At 46.2% G+C, this 17,423-nt stretch overlaps 1 protein-coding gene across 2 annotated transcripts in view; it reads left to right on the forward strand.

Moving 5' to 3' along the window:
- The window catches only part of MSN (moesin), a 145,301-nt gene that overhangs the window by 66,770 nt on the left and 61,108 nt on the right, over positions 1-17,423 (forward strand). Inside the window, exon 1 of one of the 2 annotated variants that reach the window (XM_019019404.4) lies at positions 4,370-4,659. The exons of the other annotated variant lie outside the window; for it this stretch is intronic. Coding sequence (XP_018874949.1) covers positions 4,648-4,659 — 12 coding nt within the window. The 5' untranslated portion in view covers positions 4,370-4,647. Of the gene's footprint in view, positions 1-4,369; positions 4,660-17,423 lie in introns of those variants that run through there. 2 annotated transcript variants of the gene reach the window in all.

Genomic DNA, 17,423 nt, shown 5'->3' on the forward strand with positions numbered 1-17,423 from the left:
ATCACGCCATTGCACTCCAGTCTGGGCAACAAGAGTGAAACTTTGTCTCAAAAAAAAAAAAGAGCAAAGGACGTGAACAGACACTTCTCAGAAAAAGACATACAAGTGGCCAACAAATATATGAAAAAAAAATGCCTATCATCACTCACCATTGGAGAAATGCAAATCTAACCCACAATCTAACAGATGTAAGGTGGTAACCTTACATCAGTCAGAATGACTAGTATTAAAAAGTCAAAAAAACAACAAATGCTGGTGAGGCTGTGGAGAAAAGGGAATGCTTATACACTGTTAGTGGGAATGTGAATTACTTCAGCAACTGGGGAAAGCACTTTGAAGATTTGTCAAAGAACTTAAAACAGAGCTACATTTGTTCCAGCATTCTTATTACTAGGTATATACCTAAAGGAAAATAGATCATTATACCAAAAAGACACATGGACTTGCATGTTCATAGCAGCATTATTCACAATAACAAAGACATGAAATCAATGTAGGTGCCCATGATCAATGGTTGACTGGATAAAGAAAATGGTTGACTGGATAAAGAAATGGTCAACTGAGGCCAGGAGTGGTGACTCATGCCTATAATCCCAGCACTTTGGGAGGCCGAGGCAGGCTGATCACAAGGTCAGGAGATCGAGACCATCCTGGCTAGCATGGTGAAACCCCGTCTCTACTAAAAATACAAAAAAAAATTAGCCGGGCATGGTGGCGGGCGCCTATAGTCCCAGCTACTTGGGAGGCTGAGGCAGGAGAATGGCGTGAACCCAGGAGGCGGAGCTTGAAGTGAGCCGAGATCACGCCACTGCACTCCAGCCTGGGTGACAGAGCGAGACTCAGTCTCAAAAAACAAAAACAAAAACAAACAAAAAAAAAGAAATGGTCGACTGGATAAAGAAAATGTGGTACATATACACCGTGGAATACTATGCAGCCATAGAAAAGAATAAAATTATGTCCTTAGTAGCAACATGGATGGAACAGGAGGCCATAATCCTAAGTGAATTAGTGAAGGAACAGAGAGCCAAATACCGCATGTTCTCACTTATAAGTGGGAGCTTAACATTGAGCACCTACAGACATAAACATGGGCACAACAGACACTGAAAACTACTAGAGGTGGGAGGGAAGAGGACATGGGTTGAAAAGCTTCCTAATGAGTACTATGCTCACTACCTGAGTGCAATATATCTATGTAACAAACATGCACATGTACCCCCTGTATCTAAAATAAAACATGAGAAAATAATATTTAAAAAATTTCTTGCTTGTACTATTGCCAGAGCTTCTTAACTGAGCTCTTTATCTTCTGTACATTAGCTATCCGGCCTTGGGTAAGTCTTTTCCTCTTTCTGATCCCCAGTTCTCCTGACCTGGAGTGAGACTGGACTAACTAGTCTCTGATAGTTTATGCTCTCTCTCTATTTCCCATCCTCTCCTCCCCAGAGGTCCAACCTCATCTTTCTCCCTCAGACCCTTTCCCCCTATTTCTTAGCTCCCCCCAGCCTCTGACACCCCCTGCCCTTGCTTGGACTTCTATGCCCCCTTTCTTTCTTTTTTTTTTTAAGACAGTGTTTTGCTCTGTCACCCTGGCTGGAGTGCAGTGGTATGATCTTTGCTCACTGCAGCCTCTGCCTTCTGGGTTCAAGTAATTCTCCTGCCTCAGCCTCTCGAGTAGCTGGGATTACAGGCACATGCCACCACACCCAGCTAATTTTTGTATTTTTAGTAGAGATGGGGTTTTCCCATGTTGGGCAGGCTGGTCTTGAACTCCTGACCTCGGGTGATCTGCCTGCCTCAGCCTCCCAAAGTGCTGGGATTACAGGTGTGAGCCACCACACCTGGTCCCTGTTTCCCTTTTAGTAGTGTCTTCAGCTACTTGACACTCTCTACCCAACTCTCCCCTGTGTATGTGTGTTGTGGGGAGTGGTTGGCATGGGAGGTGGGGAATGACACAAGGGAGTTTCCACTTTCCAGAAAGTTGGAGTCGCCAAGTAAATTCTTTTTCTTTAGGCATTTAGCTTCATGCCAGGTCCCTGTAGGTTCTAGGTGAACATGAGTGAAGAAATCAGTTGAGTTCCTTGAACTTCTGGTGGAAAAGGGCCAATGGCAGTATTAAGGCGTGTGATGAGCTGTCATTGCTACTCCTGCTGCTGAGGCTTTCTGGTGAGTGCTGCTCTTCCTTGGGGACAACTGCTCATGGAGACTGTTTGGGCTTTCCGATGAGTGCTGCTCTTTGAACAAATGCTTAGCTCAAGGAAATGATCTTGGCAGGGAACTTTGTTTACCCTAGCACACATCAATGAATCTTGTTAGCAGTGAGAGAAACTGAGGCACACTGAATCGTAGACACTGTTGGTCTGGGAAGGCAAAGGAAGAGGATGGAATCAGACTACTGGTTCCTGAGTGCAAATGCAAGACCAGCCCATATGCAATCCTGTTAGGCTCATCTATTGTCCTAGGGAGTATACTTCCTTTCTCATCCCTTTATAATATCAGAGTGGGAAAGGACCTTGGAAGCCCCGGAGTCCAGTCCTTTCTTGCTACAGAAATGGAAACTCAAGCCCAGAGAGGGGGAGGGAATTACCCAAGGCCACATAGTGGTCACAGGATGAGTTAATGGCAGAGCTATATGTAGAAGCCAGGTGTCCTGACCTCTCAAGTATCCTTTCCATTGTCTCAAACTGGCTTACCATCTGTGGTGCCTTACCTCACAAAGGATACTCAGACCATGCCTTCACATGGTTGCCAGTGGAGAGGAGGAAAAAAGGACTATGGCCAGCCACTTTCAAACTAAAACTCGGACTTATTTTATTTTACTTTTTTTGGAGACGGAGTCTTGTGCTATTGCCCAGGCTGGAGTGCAGTGGCCCAATCTCGGCTCAGTGCAGCCTCCGCCTCCCGGAAGCGATTCTCCTGCCTCATCCTCCTGAGTGCCTGGAACTACAGGCACATGCCATCACACCCGGCTAATTTTTTTGTTTTTTTTTTCGTATTTTTAATAGAGATGGGGTTTCGCCATGTTGAGCAGGTTGGTCTCAAACTCTTGACCTCAAGTGATCTGCAGGTCTTGGCCTCCCAAAGTGGTGGGATTACAGGTGTAAGCCACTGCACATGGTCTCACTTACTATTATTATTATTATTTTTGAGACAGAGTTTCACTCTGTCGCCCTGGCTGGAGTGCACTGGCTCAGTCTTGACTCACTGTAACCTCCGCCTCCCAGGTTCAAGGGATTCTCCCTCCTCAGCCTCCCGAGTAGCTCGGATTACAGGCATGTGGCCGGCTAACTTTTGTAATTTTAGTAGAGACGGGGTTTCACCATGTTGGCAAGGCTGGTCTTGAACTCCTGACCTCAGGTGATCAGCCCACCTCAGCCTCCCAAAGTGCTGGGATTACAGGAGTGAGCCACTATGCCTGGCCCTCACTTATTTTTTTTATATAGATATGGGAGGGGGTCTTGATATGCTCCCCAGGCTGGTCTCAAATTCCTGGGCTCAAGCAATCCTCCTGCATCAGCCTCTCAAAGTGCTAAGATTACAGTCATGAGCCACCGCACTCAGCCTAAAACTCAGACTTGACCAGACGACTTCAACAGTCTAGAACACTGCCATCCTGGGATTCTGTGACCTTGACAAGAAGGAGAAAGGGAGCTGGCAGACAAACCCCAAGGGTGTGGACTAGGGAGGTCACATCTAACCTGAGGGAATTATAGCCAGCCCCATCAGGACATCAGAAAGTGAATGTACTGGGAGAGGGGCTAAAGGATCAGGTCACTGATTTGAGGAAGGTGAAGACTGGGATTTAGATGAAGGAAAGATAAATGAGGACTGAGCAAGGATGGGTAGGAAATATGATTGGGAGAGTCCTACGGAAGAGAATGGATGAAGTGTTTTAAGAGGTGAGGCAGTTTAGCCAAAAGAAGAGAAGTTTCCTGTGGACCTGAGATCTTCAGGCCTTTGAGGAGCTGTTAGGGACAACAGGGGATCTGTGTGGCCTCAGGGAGCAGAACTGAGATCCATGGATGGAAGCCATAGAGAAAAGGAGTTCAGACACGGCAAGAACTTTCTAAGAGCCAGAGCTGTCTAGAGAAGGCAAAGATAGGTAGTGAGCTCCCCATCAGTGGAAAGTTGCAGTCAGGGGCTGAGTAAGCATCTGTCAGGGCCCAGGGTCTGGGCCCTGAGTGGGGGTGGGGCTGGAAGGCCAGGACGTGGAAGGCTAGGGGCTGTGACCGGGGTGGGAGAGGAGCCGGGTGGGTCTGGGTGGGGAGTGGTAGCTACCCTAGGTCCGCCCGGGCCCAGCCGGGCCCCCCACGTGGCCGCTGTGGCCTGGCTGCGCTGGGCCTGGCCAGGCGGGGCTGGGCGGGGCAAGGCCAGCGGTCGGCGGGGAGGCGGGCGCGAGGGCGGGGAGCGGCGCGGAAGCCGGGCCACATAAAGGAGCGGGCGGCGCGACAGGGGCGGCTCTTTCCTGGGTGGGGTTTGTGAAGTCGTGGCCCGTTAGCAGGAAGCCTAACAGTCGCCCCGACGCTAGTGAGGGACCCAATCTGAGTCCCCGGCCAGCCGAATCCGAGCCGTGTGTACTGCGTGCTCAGCACTGCCCGACAGTCCTAGCTAAACTTCGCCAACTCCGCTGCCTTTGCCGCCACCATGCCCAAAACGGTGAGTGCCGGGGGTGGGCGCTGTCGACCCCAATGGCTCTGGCTGAGCCTCATAGCCCTTTGCTGATGGCTGAGGGCTTGGCCAGCCACCGGCCCGCCTGGGACGCCGCGCCCTCCGCCATAGCCAAGGGTAGGGAGGGGACCGGAGTGGGATCCTGGTCTGGTGCGCCCTCAGGGGTTGAGGGGCTGTCCAGGCTGGAAGTTTGGACGGGGCGAGGCCTGCCTCTTTCTCAGGTTCCAGTTCCCTGTGTCTGAGATGCAACAGTCAGGACGGCTTCGTTGGGGCCTGGGGTTTCCCCTTTTCCCCGATGGGCCATGGGCACAGAGGAGAGGATTCTGGTCCAGAAGACAACACTTTCCCCAACCCAGGAATTGGCACCTTTCTGGGGCAAGGCTGCCAATGTCCAAGAGGGGACATGGGAACAGAGAAGCAGGGAGAAAGGAAGGAGCCGCTCGGGGCGGATCCGGCACCCCCACTCATCTTTCCCACAGCCTCACCGGGTGGCTCCAGCTGTTTTCCACTAGGAGGTGAGGAGAGAGATGTGAGGAAATCGTCATCGAGGCTGCACCCGAGAGCACCAACACTTATTTAGGCACCAGTCTGAGGAGAGGCCTACCCCATCTCCTGGGAGAGAGGACCGGTTTCTCCCTCCTCTCCACCTCCAAATCCCTGCCCCTCCTATTGCTTAATGCCTCTCTATCTCCTCCTATCCCCTCCGGACTATTTTGTGTGGTGTGGGTTCTCTCGTGGGGCCACACCTTTCTAGAGTGGTGGTTGATTTGGGGATGCGTCTCCACCCCACTGGCTGTTATGAGAGGAACAGAAGCCTCCTGGGAGTGGGGATAGGGGGGCCGGATGCCCAGGAGGGAGAGGGGAGGAGGGGTGTGCCTGACTAATGAGCTCTGCTTGCTTTTGTGCAAGTCATGCCAAATGGCTGCTGAGGCCCTTCCCTTGCTCAGAAAGGCCTGGTGACCACCCTGGCTTGAGTCCCTTAGGCCAAACAGCTTGTTGAGCTGGCCTAGGCAATGCAGTGCTCCCAAACATGTCTCCCCAGGACTGCTTGAGCCTTGTAGAGGTGAGATAGTGACTAGTAGCCTTGAAAAGGGCTGAAGGCCCCTGGGATGAGAGGAGGCGAGTTGCGGGCCCAGCCTTTTGGGTTTGTGATGAGCTTTGGTTGCCACGTTACTGTATACCAGCCTCACTGCCAAGTCGTTCTTGCCTTTCCAGAATCTTGTCCTTCAGAAACACCAAGTTTTCAAAAAGTATGTGCTTTCACTGTCTATCTCCTTTAAATTGCTTGTGGTTTTAGGACATGAGGCTTTTACACACTTTCTTCCCTAGTCCCCGCCCCCAAGAGAGAGAATAATGGTTTTGGAGAGAGGGAAAATATCCCATTGTCTGCCAAAACAGGATTATAAAGATCCTGTCAGGAGCGGCTCTTTGGGTCTCTCTCTGTGGTTGACTCCTGACTCCTCTTAAGGTGCGGCTTTGCCTGAACAGTTGGGTGGATCTCTGGGAATAGACATTGCTCCACGGTCTTTCTTCTGTAGTGGCATATCTCATCCTCAGTTCTGAGATAGCCCACTTTGAAACACAGCTTCATGGGCCTGGAAGTTGCTTCAAACTTGCATTAACCATCTCATCTGAGTCAAAGTGGCAAAGAAGACAAGACAGCGTGTTTATTGTTTTCCTGGGAATGGAGAGAGAATGGAGTATAAGCTGTTTGTAGTCAGGCCTGGAGTAATGAGGGTACCTAAATACTGAAGGCATTTTTATGCAGATTGACTGAAACCTGAATCAAATTGGAAGGAGAGGGCTGAATTTTGATAGACTGGAAGTATTAGAGAATTTTCTATGCTTTGACTCAAGGAATGGTCAAATTTTAGGAAAAGCAACTATATTATGTCTGTTAAGATCATAGAATCTTAACCTGAAAGGGACCTTGGAGACTATTTAGTACAACTCTCTTAAAAAAAAACTAAAACTAAAACAAAAAACTAATGAGGATATTGAGACCTACAGGGAAAGACCTACCTAAGGGCACATGGTGACTGAGCCAAGATTGGGGTCCAGGCTTTCTGATGCTCATCTCATTGACCCTTTATTCTGACCCAATGATTGAGTTCTTGACATTTGAGTTCCCTTTCTTGCTCCAAACAAATTGCCCACTGTTCTCAGACCTTTATGGTCCTCAGATAAAAGGAAATGAGTAATTTGAGCAAAGTGGCCAAGGTTGACATTTGTGTGGTCTCCTGGTAAGGTTCAATAGTGTCACCAGGTGCCTTCTGTTACTTTTCTTATTCCTCATACCAAGGCCAAGGTGTTCAGGGGCACACCCTAGTTCACTGAATACCAACCAGTAATTTTAATTAAAAGGGGAAAAAATTTCCCTTTGTCTGCTCCATTTTTATTTATGTGCTTTAGGCTATTTCTAGCATGTGACAGATAGAGAAAGGTAGTGGAAAATCAAACTCGTTCATTCATATTGCAGCATGTCTACAACCTATCTAGGGTCGGTTTCACTTTTATAGCTAATTGTCCCTCCTAGTCAGCCCAACCTCCCCTACATTTGTTAAAACACGCCGGCCGGGCGTGGTGGCTCCAGCCAGTAATCCCAGCACTTTGGGAGGCCGAGGCAGGCAGATCATGAAGTCAGGAGTTCGAGACCAGCCTGACCAACATGGTGAAACCCCGTCTCTACTAAAATTACAAAAATTAGCCGGGCATGGTGGTGTGCGCCTGTAATCCCAGCTACTCGGGAAGCTGAGGCAGGAGAATCGCTTGAACCTGGGAGGCAGAGGTTGCAGTGAGCCGAGATCACGCCACTGCACTCCAGCCTGGGTGACAGAGTGAGACTCCATCTCAAAAACAGAAAAAGCAAAAAAACAAAAAAACATGCCTCACTACCCACCGCCACCCTTGCCTTCTTGCCATTCCTTGGACTCTGCTTCTGGTTGCCAGTTTCCTGAGTCTGCTTTAGTAGCCAGAATAGAAAAGCTTATTAATTGCCATCTACATTTTTTGGTGATGATGACAGTTATATATATATATATATATATATATATATATATATATATATATATTTAAAAAGGCCTTTCCCCCTCCCTACCTTCTTTAATTTTTTTCTTTTAGGATCACAAAGGCTTTGAGGCTTTCTTGGATTTCCTAAAAAAAGAGTGTTTTGAATTTTCGAGATGTTCTTGAGTTTCTGGTTTCCTTCCTTGGGATTTATTAAATGCTAGTATTGAAAAGGCTCTCCACAACTATAAAGTCCAATTCCTCTCATTGTATAGATGATGAAACTGAAACTCATGTTAGGGGGAGACTAACCTAGAGTGATGCAGTATGCCAGTTGCAAAGCTAGGACTTGAATCTAGGTCTTAGTTAGAGGGTCAGTCTTGGTGAAACACCTCTTTGATCTGCTGGGGTTTTAGCCATAGATCAACAGATCAGGGGAAAGGCAATCGAGTGGTCATTTGATGGGACCATCGATGTGAGCAGACATAGAGCCTAGATCCTTGAAGTATTTGAAGGTGTTTGGGTCGGCATTCAGCTAAACTTTAACAGGGACTATGTGGACTGTTTATTCTCCTGCCATTCCTAGCATTACTTGAGCCACTCGAGTGGCACTAAAGTGGTACTTGGTAAATAGGAGCCAGATTCTCAGTCTTTTAACCCTTGAACCAGCCCTGCCTACAGACTTAAGTGGGGGGAAAAGGATCAGGAAGAGAGGTCATATGAGAGAGGATCCTGCATCTCTCCACTTGGGTTCTTCAGTTCACTTGGCCCTTTGTGAAAGTGTAGATGATAGAGACAGAGCAGGAACCATCTTGGGAATTTCCTTTACGCTTTTCTTTTAACAGCCCTCTGGGTAGGGAGGGGGCTGGTGGGGCAGGAAGGCCTTTGTGGGACCCACACCAACTAATCTGTGCTCTCTCGTGTTAGGCTTGGAGAGGGAAAGGTTGCTCTGTGAGTCAGTGATAGAAGTAGTATTGATCACTAATCTTCTAACTTTCCATTCTCTAGCTGCCTGCAACAGTAGCTTGTTTTAGGGTGTTGTTCTTACTTTTCTCTTACCTCCACCTCCCATGAAACTACTTTACCGAATAATGGAGCTGGAAAGGACATTTGGAAGTCATCTAGTCTATTTCCCCTGCCTCCAAATCTAATTCTCTCTGGATGAGATAATATGACAGCTACAATTATTCTGAACTCTGTTCTAGTGTTGCATGGCAACAGCCTGTCTTAGGTCCCTTTGTATCTTTCTGGGAGTTTCCCCCACTGGAATTTCTAGACTCAGGGTCCCCAGAGGGGAGAATATCTGGCTACCAACACTACCAGAGTTAGGCCTTTCATAACCATAGCTGCTGGAAATTTGGCATTACAGATTGCGAATAGTCTGTCTCTAATCTTTCAAAGATAGAATTGAATTTATCATGTGCCTCTTTCCTAACTCACAATCTTCTTTCCCTGCCACCTGCTCTATTACTTTGCTTGCAAAAAGGAAAAAACGGGGTACAGATGTGGTCTCCTTTGGGATAGTCTGTTGGTTCAAGTGAAGGGGGTGGTCTTTTCATGACTGACTGGCTTTGCTTTCCATCCCTCCTTCCATTTCATGCTTGAGAGAGCTGAAAAACTTTTCAATTCCAGGTTCTAATCTGTGGTATAGAAGTTGTCACTTTGGAGGATTAGCTCAGGATTCCATGAATTTGGAAGGTGGGTGCTGGGAAATGGAAAGCATCACTGAACTGAGAATTTTTCTTCTCTTTCCATATAAGAAGAACTTCTCTCCTGTCCTCAGTAAAGTGAGCCAAATGAAGTGGGACTTTAGGCAAGTCCTTTCTTCAGGCCCTCTGTCTCTCCAGCTTGTCATGAGGGAGCTGTACCAGTGATGGGTAAACTCTAGGAATCCCTCCAGTACTGATGTTTTTGAGAATCTTGATGGTATAAGAGCATTGAGTCTCTTATATATATGTTCATTCCTTCAGACATTCTTTCTTCAACATTTGGGCACCTTCTATGTGCCAGGCAGTATTGGAAATACAAAATTGAACAGCGCTTATTAAAATGTATCCTCTTGTCCCATTATACTTCTTGAGTGCTGTTTCTTCTTAAGTGCTGAGTTCAGAATGGACTCTTTCTCACATGGGAGTTGGTTTGTTTCATTAGTAGATCCAAGAAGAATACTGGCTTGAGTACTCTTGGCCATTTCTTCCCGAGTCATGGGAGAGAAAGGGCTGTGTCTTTCCTTACTGTGGAAAGAAATAAACCAAGTGAGAGTATATTATGAAGACTGTGGGTTGACTGAAAAGCTTTGGACAAACACTAAAAGCTTCATAGATTTTCCTGCCATTCTTCCCACATTTTTCAATGACCGTCTGCCTGATAGTAGAATAGTCCTTCTTATTTCTGCTGAAAGGAAGGCCCGGAAGCTACTAGACTATGTTTCAGATTTTCTTCTAACATGGTGAGTGTGGTAGTTAGATATATTGGTAGATATTGAGGCCTTCCTAAGGGCTCCTAAACAAATCTCCTAAAGTATCTACCACCAGTGAGCTGAGGACTGGCTATTGTGGGGTACAGCTTTTTTTTTTTTTTTTTTTGATACGGAGTTTTGCTGTTGTTCAGGCTGGAGTGCAATGGCACGATCTCAGCTCACTGCAACCTCCACCTCCCGGGTTCAAGCGATTCTTCTGCCTCAGGCTCCCGAGTAGCTGGGATTACAGGCATGCGCCACCATGCCCGGCTAATTTTGTATGGGGTACAGCATTTCAAAGGCATTTGCATCTAGGGCAACCCAGAGCTTCCCTAGCCTTAAGCTTTCCTTTAGCTGGTTGTTCTGGATGGGCAGGGTTTCTCACAGGATTGTTTTGAACCATGGAACAACTGAGCTGGCCTTAAATCTTCTGCCTCAGCCTTTATCTTCTTGATGGGGGCACTAAAGTCCAGAAAAGGGAAAGGATTTGAGTGAACTGGTGATAGTGCCAGGACTAAAACCTAACTTGCTTGGCTCCAGTGTAGGGGAGGGATGGTGAATGCCTACCTTCTAAATGGCACTCACTGTGAGGTGCTCAGTGTCTTCTCCCTCTGTGCTGGTGGTGACATGACCGTGGAGTTATGGCCATGGGAAGAGCAAGTTCCTCTGAGTGTGTAGAGCTGATCTCATGGGTTTCTTTATTTGGAAATGGTTCAGGCTCTGACCTTGTCTCAGGAACTCTTTGTAGCACTTCCCAGGAAGGTAAGTGTTTTGCTTTGGCTTGTGACGGGTGGTGGAAGGCATATGTGTAGGCTGAAGGGAGGTAGAGAGAGGACACTAGTCACATTTTCCTGCTTGAGACTAGGCCTTGCTGTCCTAAGAAACTTTAGAGAGTAATTTCTTCATCGTATTCATAGCCAGAGGGGTTAGGCAGCTTGTTCGAGGTCACATATAGTTGGTAACTGTATTGAAAGGAGAACTTGGATTTCCTAATTCCCAAGTTAGTGGTCTCCCACTGGACTTGGCTGTCTTAGAAGGATGACTCCACCCAGAGAGCACAGACTTCCAGAGAACTGGCTCTGTGGTGATTACATTAACAAGATGGGTACAATGGAGTTCCCCTAAAATGGTTTTGCTATAGCAAGTTTTTCTGGGATCTCCGATGACTGTCTTCTCTTCCTGTCTACCCCTCACCCCAGTTCCCTGCTTTCTCTTTGCCCTGTTTAATTTTGAGCTCTGACCTCTTTGAATTCTGAATTCTGACTCAGCGCTCCAGCTTGATCTGTCCCTTGAGTTAGGAGAACAGTATGGCACTTTTTCAATTTAGTGACAGTATTTGCTGCTGTAGCAAATTGTTTGAATGCAGACTGGAATCTCCTGGCCTCAAAGTTCACCACTCACCTCTAGGTGCTTATAGGCCAAGCCTGGGGCAGGAAGCTAAAAAAAGACCTTTCAAGCCTCCGTGGAAAGGAAGCATAGAGTAGTGTTGAAAAACAGACTCTGGAACTAGACTGCCTGGACTCAAATCTGAGCTCTGCGACCAACCAGTTATATAGCCTTGGACAAGTTATTTAACTTCTGCACCTCATTTTCCTTAACCATAAATAATAATAGTACTTACAGAGTTGCTGTGAGGATTACATGAGGTAATTTATGTAAAGGGCTTAGAACTGTGCCTAGAATCTAACAAGTGATATACAAATGTTATGATTATTTTTTACTATATGCCTAACTTTGTGCTAGATGGGATGGATAAGAAAGAAGACAGGTAGTTGAATTCTTACCATTTAATGAGTGGTTACTATGTACTATTTACAATAAGGGATAGAAATAAATGAAGGGATGATACAACTGCTGCCTTCAAAGATCTCCTATCTCCTATTTAATTGGGGATTTAGGGCTAATTCACTTAAAAACGGCTTGAGAAAAATATATACTTTGCATTGCATTTTCTACAACTTTTTGAAGAGAAAGGGTTTACTGGGACATGAACAGGGCCTTAAAGGGTGTGTACACTTGGGAGCAGTGGCCGTTCTGGGTGGGAAAGTGATGTGTTTTTGGTATGTGGTTGTAAACCAATGGCCCTAGACCGATGCTCTCTTGAAAGTTACTTTATCTGAAGTGAAGGGAGGCTTGAGCTGCTGACTGATTCAAGTGGAGCCACAGATATAAGCATAGATGGAGCTACTCTTTCTAGGGTAATTTGGATCCAACAATCCTTTCTTAATTGGCAAACAAAGGCCTGTGGGGGAGACCATACCTTTGGTTTTCCAGAATTGGGCAAATTAATTTTTTTTTTTTTTGAGATGGAATCTCGCTCTGTTGCCCAGGCTGGAGTGCAATGGTGCAATCTTGGCTCACTGCAACCTCCGCCTCCTGGGTTCAAGCGATTCTCGTGCCTCAGCCTCCCAAATAGCTGGGATTACAGGCATGCACCACCATGCCCAGCCAATTTTTGTATTTTTAGTAGAGATGGGGTTTCACCATGTTGGCCAGGCTGGTCTTGAGCTCCTGACCTCAAGTGATCCACCCGCCTTGGCCTCCCAAAGTGGTGGGATTACAGGTGTGAGCCACCACGCCCGGCCTGGGCAAATTAATTTTTAAAAATGTTGCTTTTGTTGCCTAAGTAGGTATGTGAGAGGGTCTTTTCTTCATACTTACACATGAACTAAACCAAAGAATAGAGCTTGGCAATAACTTTATGTCAGCAGCCTAGAAACAGCTTTTAATTCTCTCATTGACTTTGCTGTAAAATCAGGTATTTGGGAAAGGGTGGAGATGGTGGGGAGGATTTCTCAGTGTGTGGTTGTTAGAGGTGGAGGAGTATGACGTTTTCTGGCCAGGGCACAGCAGCAGCATCTGGGTCTTGAATTTGGAGAAAAGGCCTTTTGGGCAACTTTCAAAGCACAGCCCTTTGTCTGTGCCTAATGACACAGATACCAGATCTGATGCTCCTTTCAATCGGCTTGTTGTGGCATAAGGTAAGTGTTGACATAGCTCTTAGGCCACTAGTATGGCAAATGGCTCTGTGCTTGCTTAGTAGAACTGTTTTGCCAGTTATCTTCTGTGATTGGTGACTTCGAATATTGAAGTTTCTTCCCATTCCTGACAACCCTTCTACCTTGTGGGAATTTGATAGATACTTTGTGCATCCAGGGTAGTGATCAGGGCCTAATGAGAGAAGAATTGAGATATGACAATTTGGTTGTACAAAACAAGATATAATCCTGAAAATTTTTTTTCCTGGGTATACATTTGGGAAGTGACTGGGGCCAAGGCCTAGGAGGGGGAACAAGGCATACCTGTCAGGCTTGATCAATATTTCTTTCCCTCTCTTTAGCCTTGGCCTCCATTAAATACCTGAGAAGGATCAAGTCTTATTTTTCTCAAGTTATGTGTTTAGATAAGGTTCCTGATCTTACTTTCGTGATCTAATCTGCCTTCTCTCCAACCCATGATCCATTTCCTTTTTTTTCTTTTCTTTTTTTTTTTTGAGATGGAGTCTTGCTCTGTTGCCCAGGCTGGAGTGCAGTGGCATGATTTTGGCTCACTGCAACCTCCATCTCCTGGGTTCAAGAGATTCTCCTGCCTCAGCCACCCAAGTAGCTGGGACTACAGGTGTGTGCCACCACGCCCGGCTAATTTTTATATTTTTTTAGTAGAGACGAGGTTTCACCATGTTGGCCAGGCTGGTCTTGAACTCCTGACCTCAGGTGATCTGCCTGCTTCAGCCTCCCAAAGTGCTGGGATTACAAGCATGAGGCACTGTGCCTGGCTGATCCATTTATTTTTTCAGATTCTCAGCCTGGATGTTTGATGAAGCTCACCAAGAGCCTCTTTTATCTGTTGTAATTTTTAACTGAGGTTGACTAATCTATGGTGTAGAGTTGGAGGGTGAGGGTCAAGGTAACAGTCAATCTGGGCATCATTAGTTAAGTCGTACAAATCTTTGCTATTTTCAAGGGTTTTAAGTGAGCTAAACTCCTCTCCAAACATCCTTGTAGATACTTGTGGGAGACTGACTAATTCCTTTACAAAGAAGAAAAGTCACATAACTTCTTTGCCTTTTAATTTTCCTTTTCTCCAACATGAAAATATCAGCAATATTAGAAAGAGGCACATGGAGTTTGAGTGTGGTGGCTCATGCCTGTAATCCCAGCACTTTGAGAGGCCGAGGCAGGTGGATCATTTGAGGTCAGGAATTTGAGACCAGCCTGGCCAATATGGTGAAACCTTGTCTCTACTAAAAATAGAAAAAATAGCCGGGCGTGTTGGCGGGAGCCTGTAATCCCAGCTACTCGGGAGGCTGAGGCAGGAGAATCACTTGAACCTGGGAGGTGGAGGTTACAGTGAGCTGAGATCACGCCATTGCACTCCAGCCTGGGTGACAAAGCAAGACTCTGTCTAAAAAAAAAGAAAAAAAAAAGAAATATGTAAATGGAAAAGAACAAACCCCCCTCCCAGGTTCCTTATTCCCCTTGGTGCCTGGGCCATTGTAGATCTAGCATATGCTTGGTGGGGACATCTGCCATTTGCTTTAGGGTTACACTACATCTTTCTACTTTGAGTGCTTGAAGAGTTGCTCCAGCGGGGCCTGATGTGGGCCTGGTGAAAATCTAGCCTAGTTGCCTTTCTGTCTGCCGTAGCCTGGGCATTTTCCTAAGGTTGGGAGTTTTTTTCCTTCTGGTCTTAGGCCAGTTGCCAGAGGAAACCGATGACTAAAGGCTTCCTCCCTGCAACGTCAACTTCTGGAACCTTTCCTGATGATTCCTACCAGTCAAGTCTGCCTTATTTGGCTATTTTCTCCCCCCTCAAGTTACTCCCTCTCCTTGCCACCCCACCTCAACTAGTCCTCTGTTCTCCTTTAGTACAGGGAATGCCTTCTTCAAGTTTATACAATACCAACTGCAAACTTCTTTTCTTCTTGTTTAGAGTCCTAATATGGGGGAGGAGTGGGGAAGGAGAGAGGAAGATGGGAGAGCTCTGGAATGACTGTGATTTCTCCACCCTGCTTTCTTATCTCCCTTTATCCTCTTGGCACTGCCTGGTCACTCCTCTCCAGCTTCTTACCTAGATCTCTGACAGCCTAGGAGTTGTCTCGATTGGCCTAAAGAGGTTCAGAGTGTGGGGGTGGGATGGGGCTAGGGCTTTCAGCATTTGAAACTATTTCTTTGGAGCAGGTAAAGCCTTCCAGTTGGTAAGTCTAGTTCTTTAAGTATGCCTGTTGTATGCCTAGACTTCTCACTTGGCTTTCCTGGGTGGGCTGAGTCTAAGTTCCCTCTGCCTCCCCTTCCCAGTCCTGAGCTGTCTAACTTTAGGTTAGAAGAGCTGAGCTTTTGACACTTACAGGTTGGGACACTTGTCTGGGTGTCTTTAAAAATACCTTTTAGTAAAAAATGGTACAATGGAAAGAAGAGTGAGATATTTGGTTTTTAATCTCTGCCTGTGTGACCTTGGGCAAGTCACTTTTATGAGGCTTAATTCTCTTATCTACAAAATAGAGACATTGGCTTTTTCTGACATTCTGATTATTTGTGCCCAGTCTTTAAGAGGCTAGGAAAGGGTTCTTGGAAAGCGTGTAGCAGAGCAGAGTGGTGACTTTTCGGAGAAGCTTCCTTTTCCCATTTAGAATGGCATTGAGTGTGTCATTTTCTCCTCTGGCTATCAATATGTAAGCAGCCCCCTCTATTTCAGTGAGCTCTGCTCTGGGATATACTGAATCTACCTACCAGAGAGCTCACTGTGGAGATCCTGGCTTGGAGAGACAACTGTTGACTACATGCCTTGGGTGGGGTCTTGGAGTCCAGCCTGCAGACTACAGTTGCTGGCTATTTTTGGTCATCTGTGACTCAGGAAGAATAGAAGACCCTTGGATTGGTCATTGTTCCATCAGGGAAAGGGAAGACAAAGAAACAAACTAAAACTGAGCACATATGAGATTTCACTTCCTTTACTCCCTCCCCTACAACATCCCTTTTTGTAGGGCTATGAAATTGCTTTTGACTGAGTCTTAAATTGCCAAGCTCCCTTTCCCCTTCCTCTATCTGAGTCATTGTTGACTATGTTGCCCTTGGACGGGGAGAGCTAGGTGATGTGGGCTTGGGTGGAGCAAAAGGGAGAATTTCTAGTCAGGAAGATTGCCACACACCTAGTGTTGGGCTTTCAACTGATCCTGTATTTTGTAAATATGGTTTCCTTTGGTATTAGTCCTGGAGATCAAAGGAGAGGGACTTCTGAATTTTCTGTGAGGGCCTACAAGGCTGATAGGGAATAAGCAAGTTTATGGGAAAGGTGTACCCTTCACTGGATCTGTTTTTACCCATCCTCTACTTCTTCCTCCTTTTCTTCCTTCTCACTGACACTTTATCCAGTGCTTGCTTGTGAAACAAGGATCCCACATTGGATCTCAGCCACCTAAGAGTTGGCCATGAACATAAACCTTACCTGCTCTGAGCCCCCTGGAGAAAGCACAAGAAGTCTTGGCATCTGTTTTCCTTCCTTTAGAAACAAGTTCCTTGGGCATCCTTGGGCAGTTTAACCAGAGAAGCCTTAGTTGGGTAGTGCTGGGCAGTGCTGTTAGGGGGAAGATTCTTCTCCAGCGTTGAGCTGGAAATGGCCTGTGGGCTATGCAGGAGCTTGCTGCTGGAAGCAGCTGCCTTGCTGGAAGCTTCTCATTCTTCCTAGGTGCCTCACATGGGTTGTTAGCGATGCCAGTTGTAGGTGGTGGATCAAAATGGCTGTTGGTTTGGGAAGGTAGGCAAGCAGGTGGAGGAAGAAGGAATGTAGAGTCAAATGGAAGAAGAGTGGTTCTTTTTTTAATATTTCCCCTTTTTTTAAAACTCAGCATGGCATATGACAAAGTTTAGCAAATAGAGAGAGAAATTGTGTATAAATTCATCATTTTAACATGGCAATAATTATTTGTATTTCTTGTCGTATCTCATATATGTACCTTAGTTTTTGGTGGTGCAATCATAGTGTACATAAAAAAAGTTCTCCTTCTTTCCCCCTACTTAACACATCACTAAAAACTTAGATAAATGCTATTTAATTTTAAGAAATGAACATTCTAATGGCCATGTAAAATTCTATTCAAAGGCTATGCCATAATTTAAAACCATTCTCCTTTGGGGGAGCATTTAGATTACTCCCAGCATTTGCTAGTATAGATAACATTCCCATGAATGTGAAAAGAGAAAATTGAAACCTCTTAGCATAGCATATAGGGAGGTCCCTTTGGTACCTCACCCCATTCTAGCTTCCTCTCCCAACTCAGCTCCCATTTATT

The sequence above is a fragment of the Gorilla gorilla genome, chromosome X, assembly GCF_029281585.2.
Source record: "Gorilla gorilla gorilla isolate KB3781 chromosome X, NHGRI_mGorGor1-v2.1_pri, whole genome shotgun sequence".
NCBI classification, from domain to species: Eukaryota; Metazoa; Chordata; class Mammalia; order Primates; family Hominidae; genus Gorilla; species Gorilla gorilla.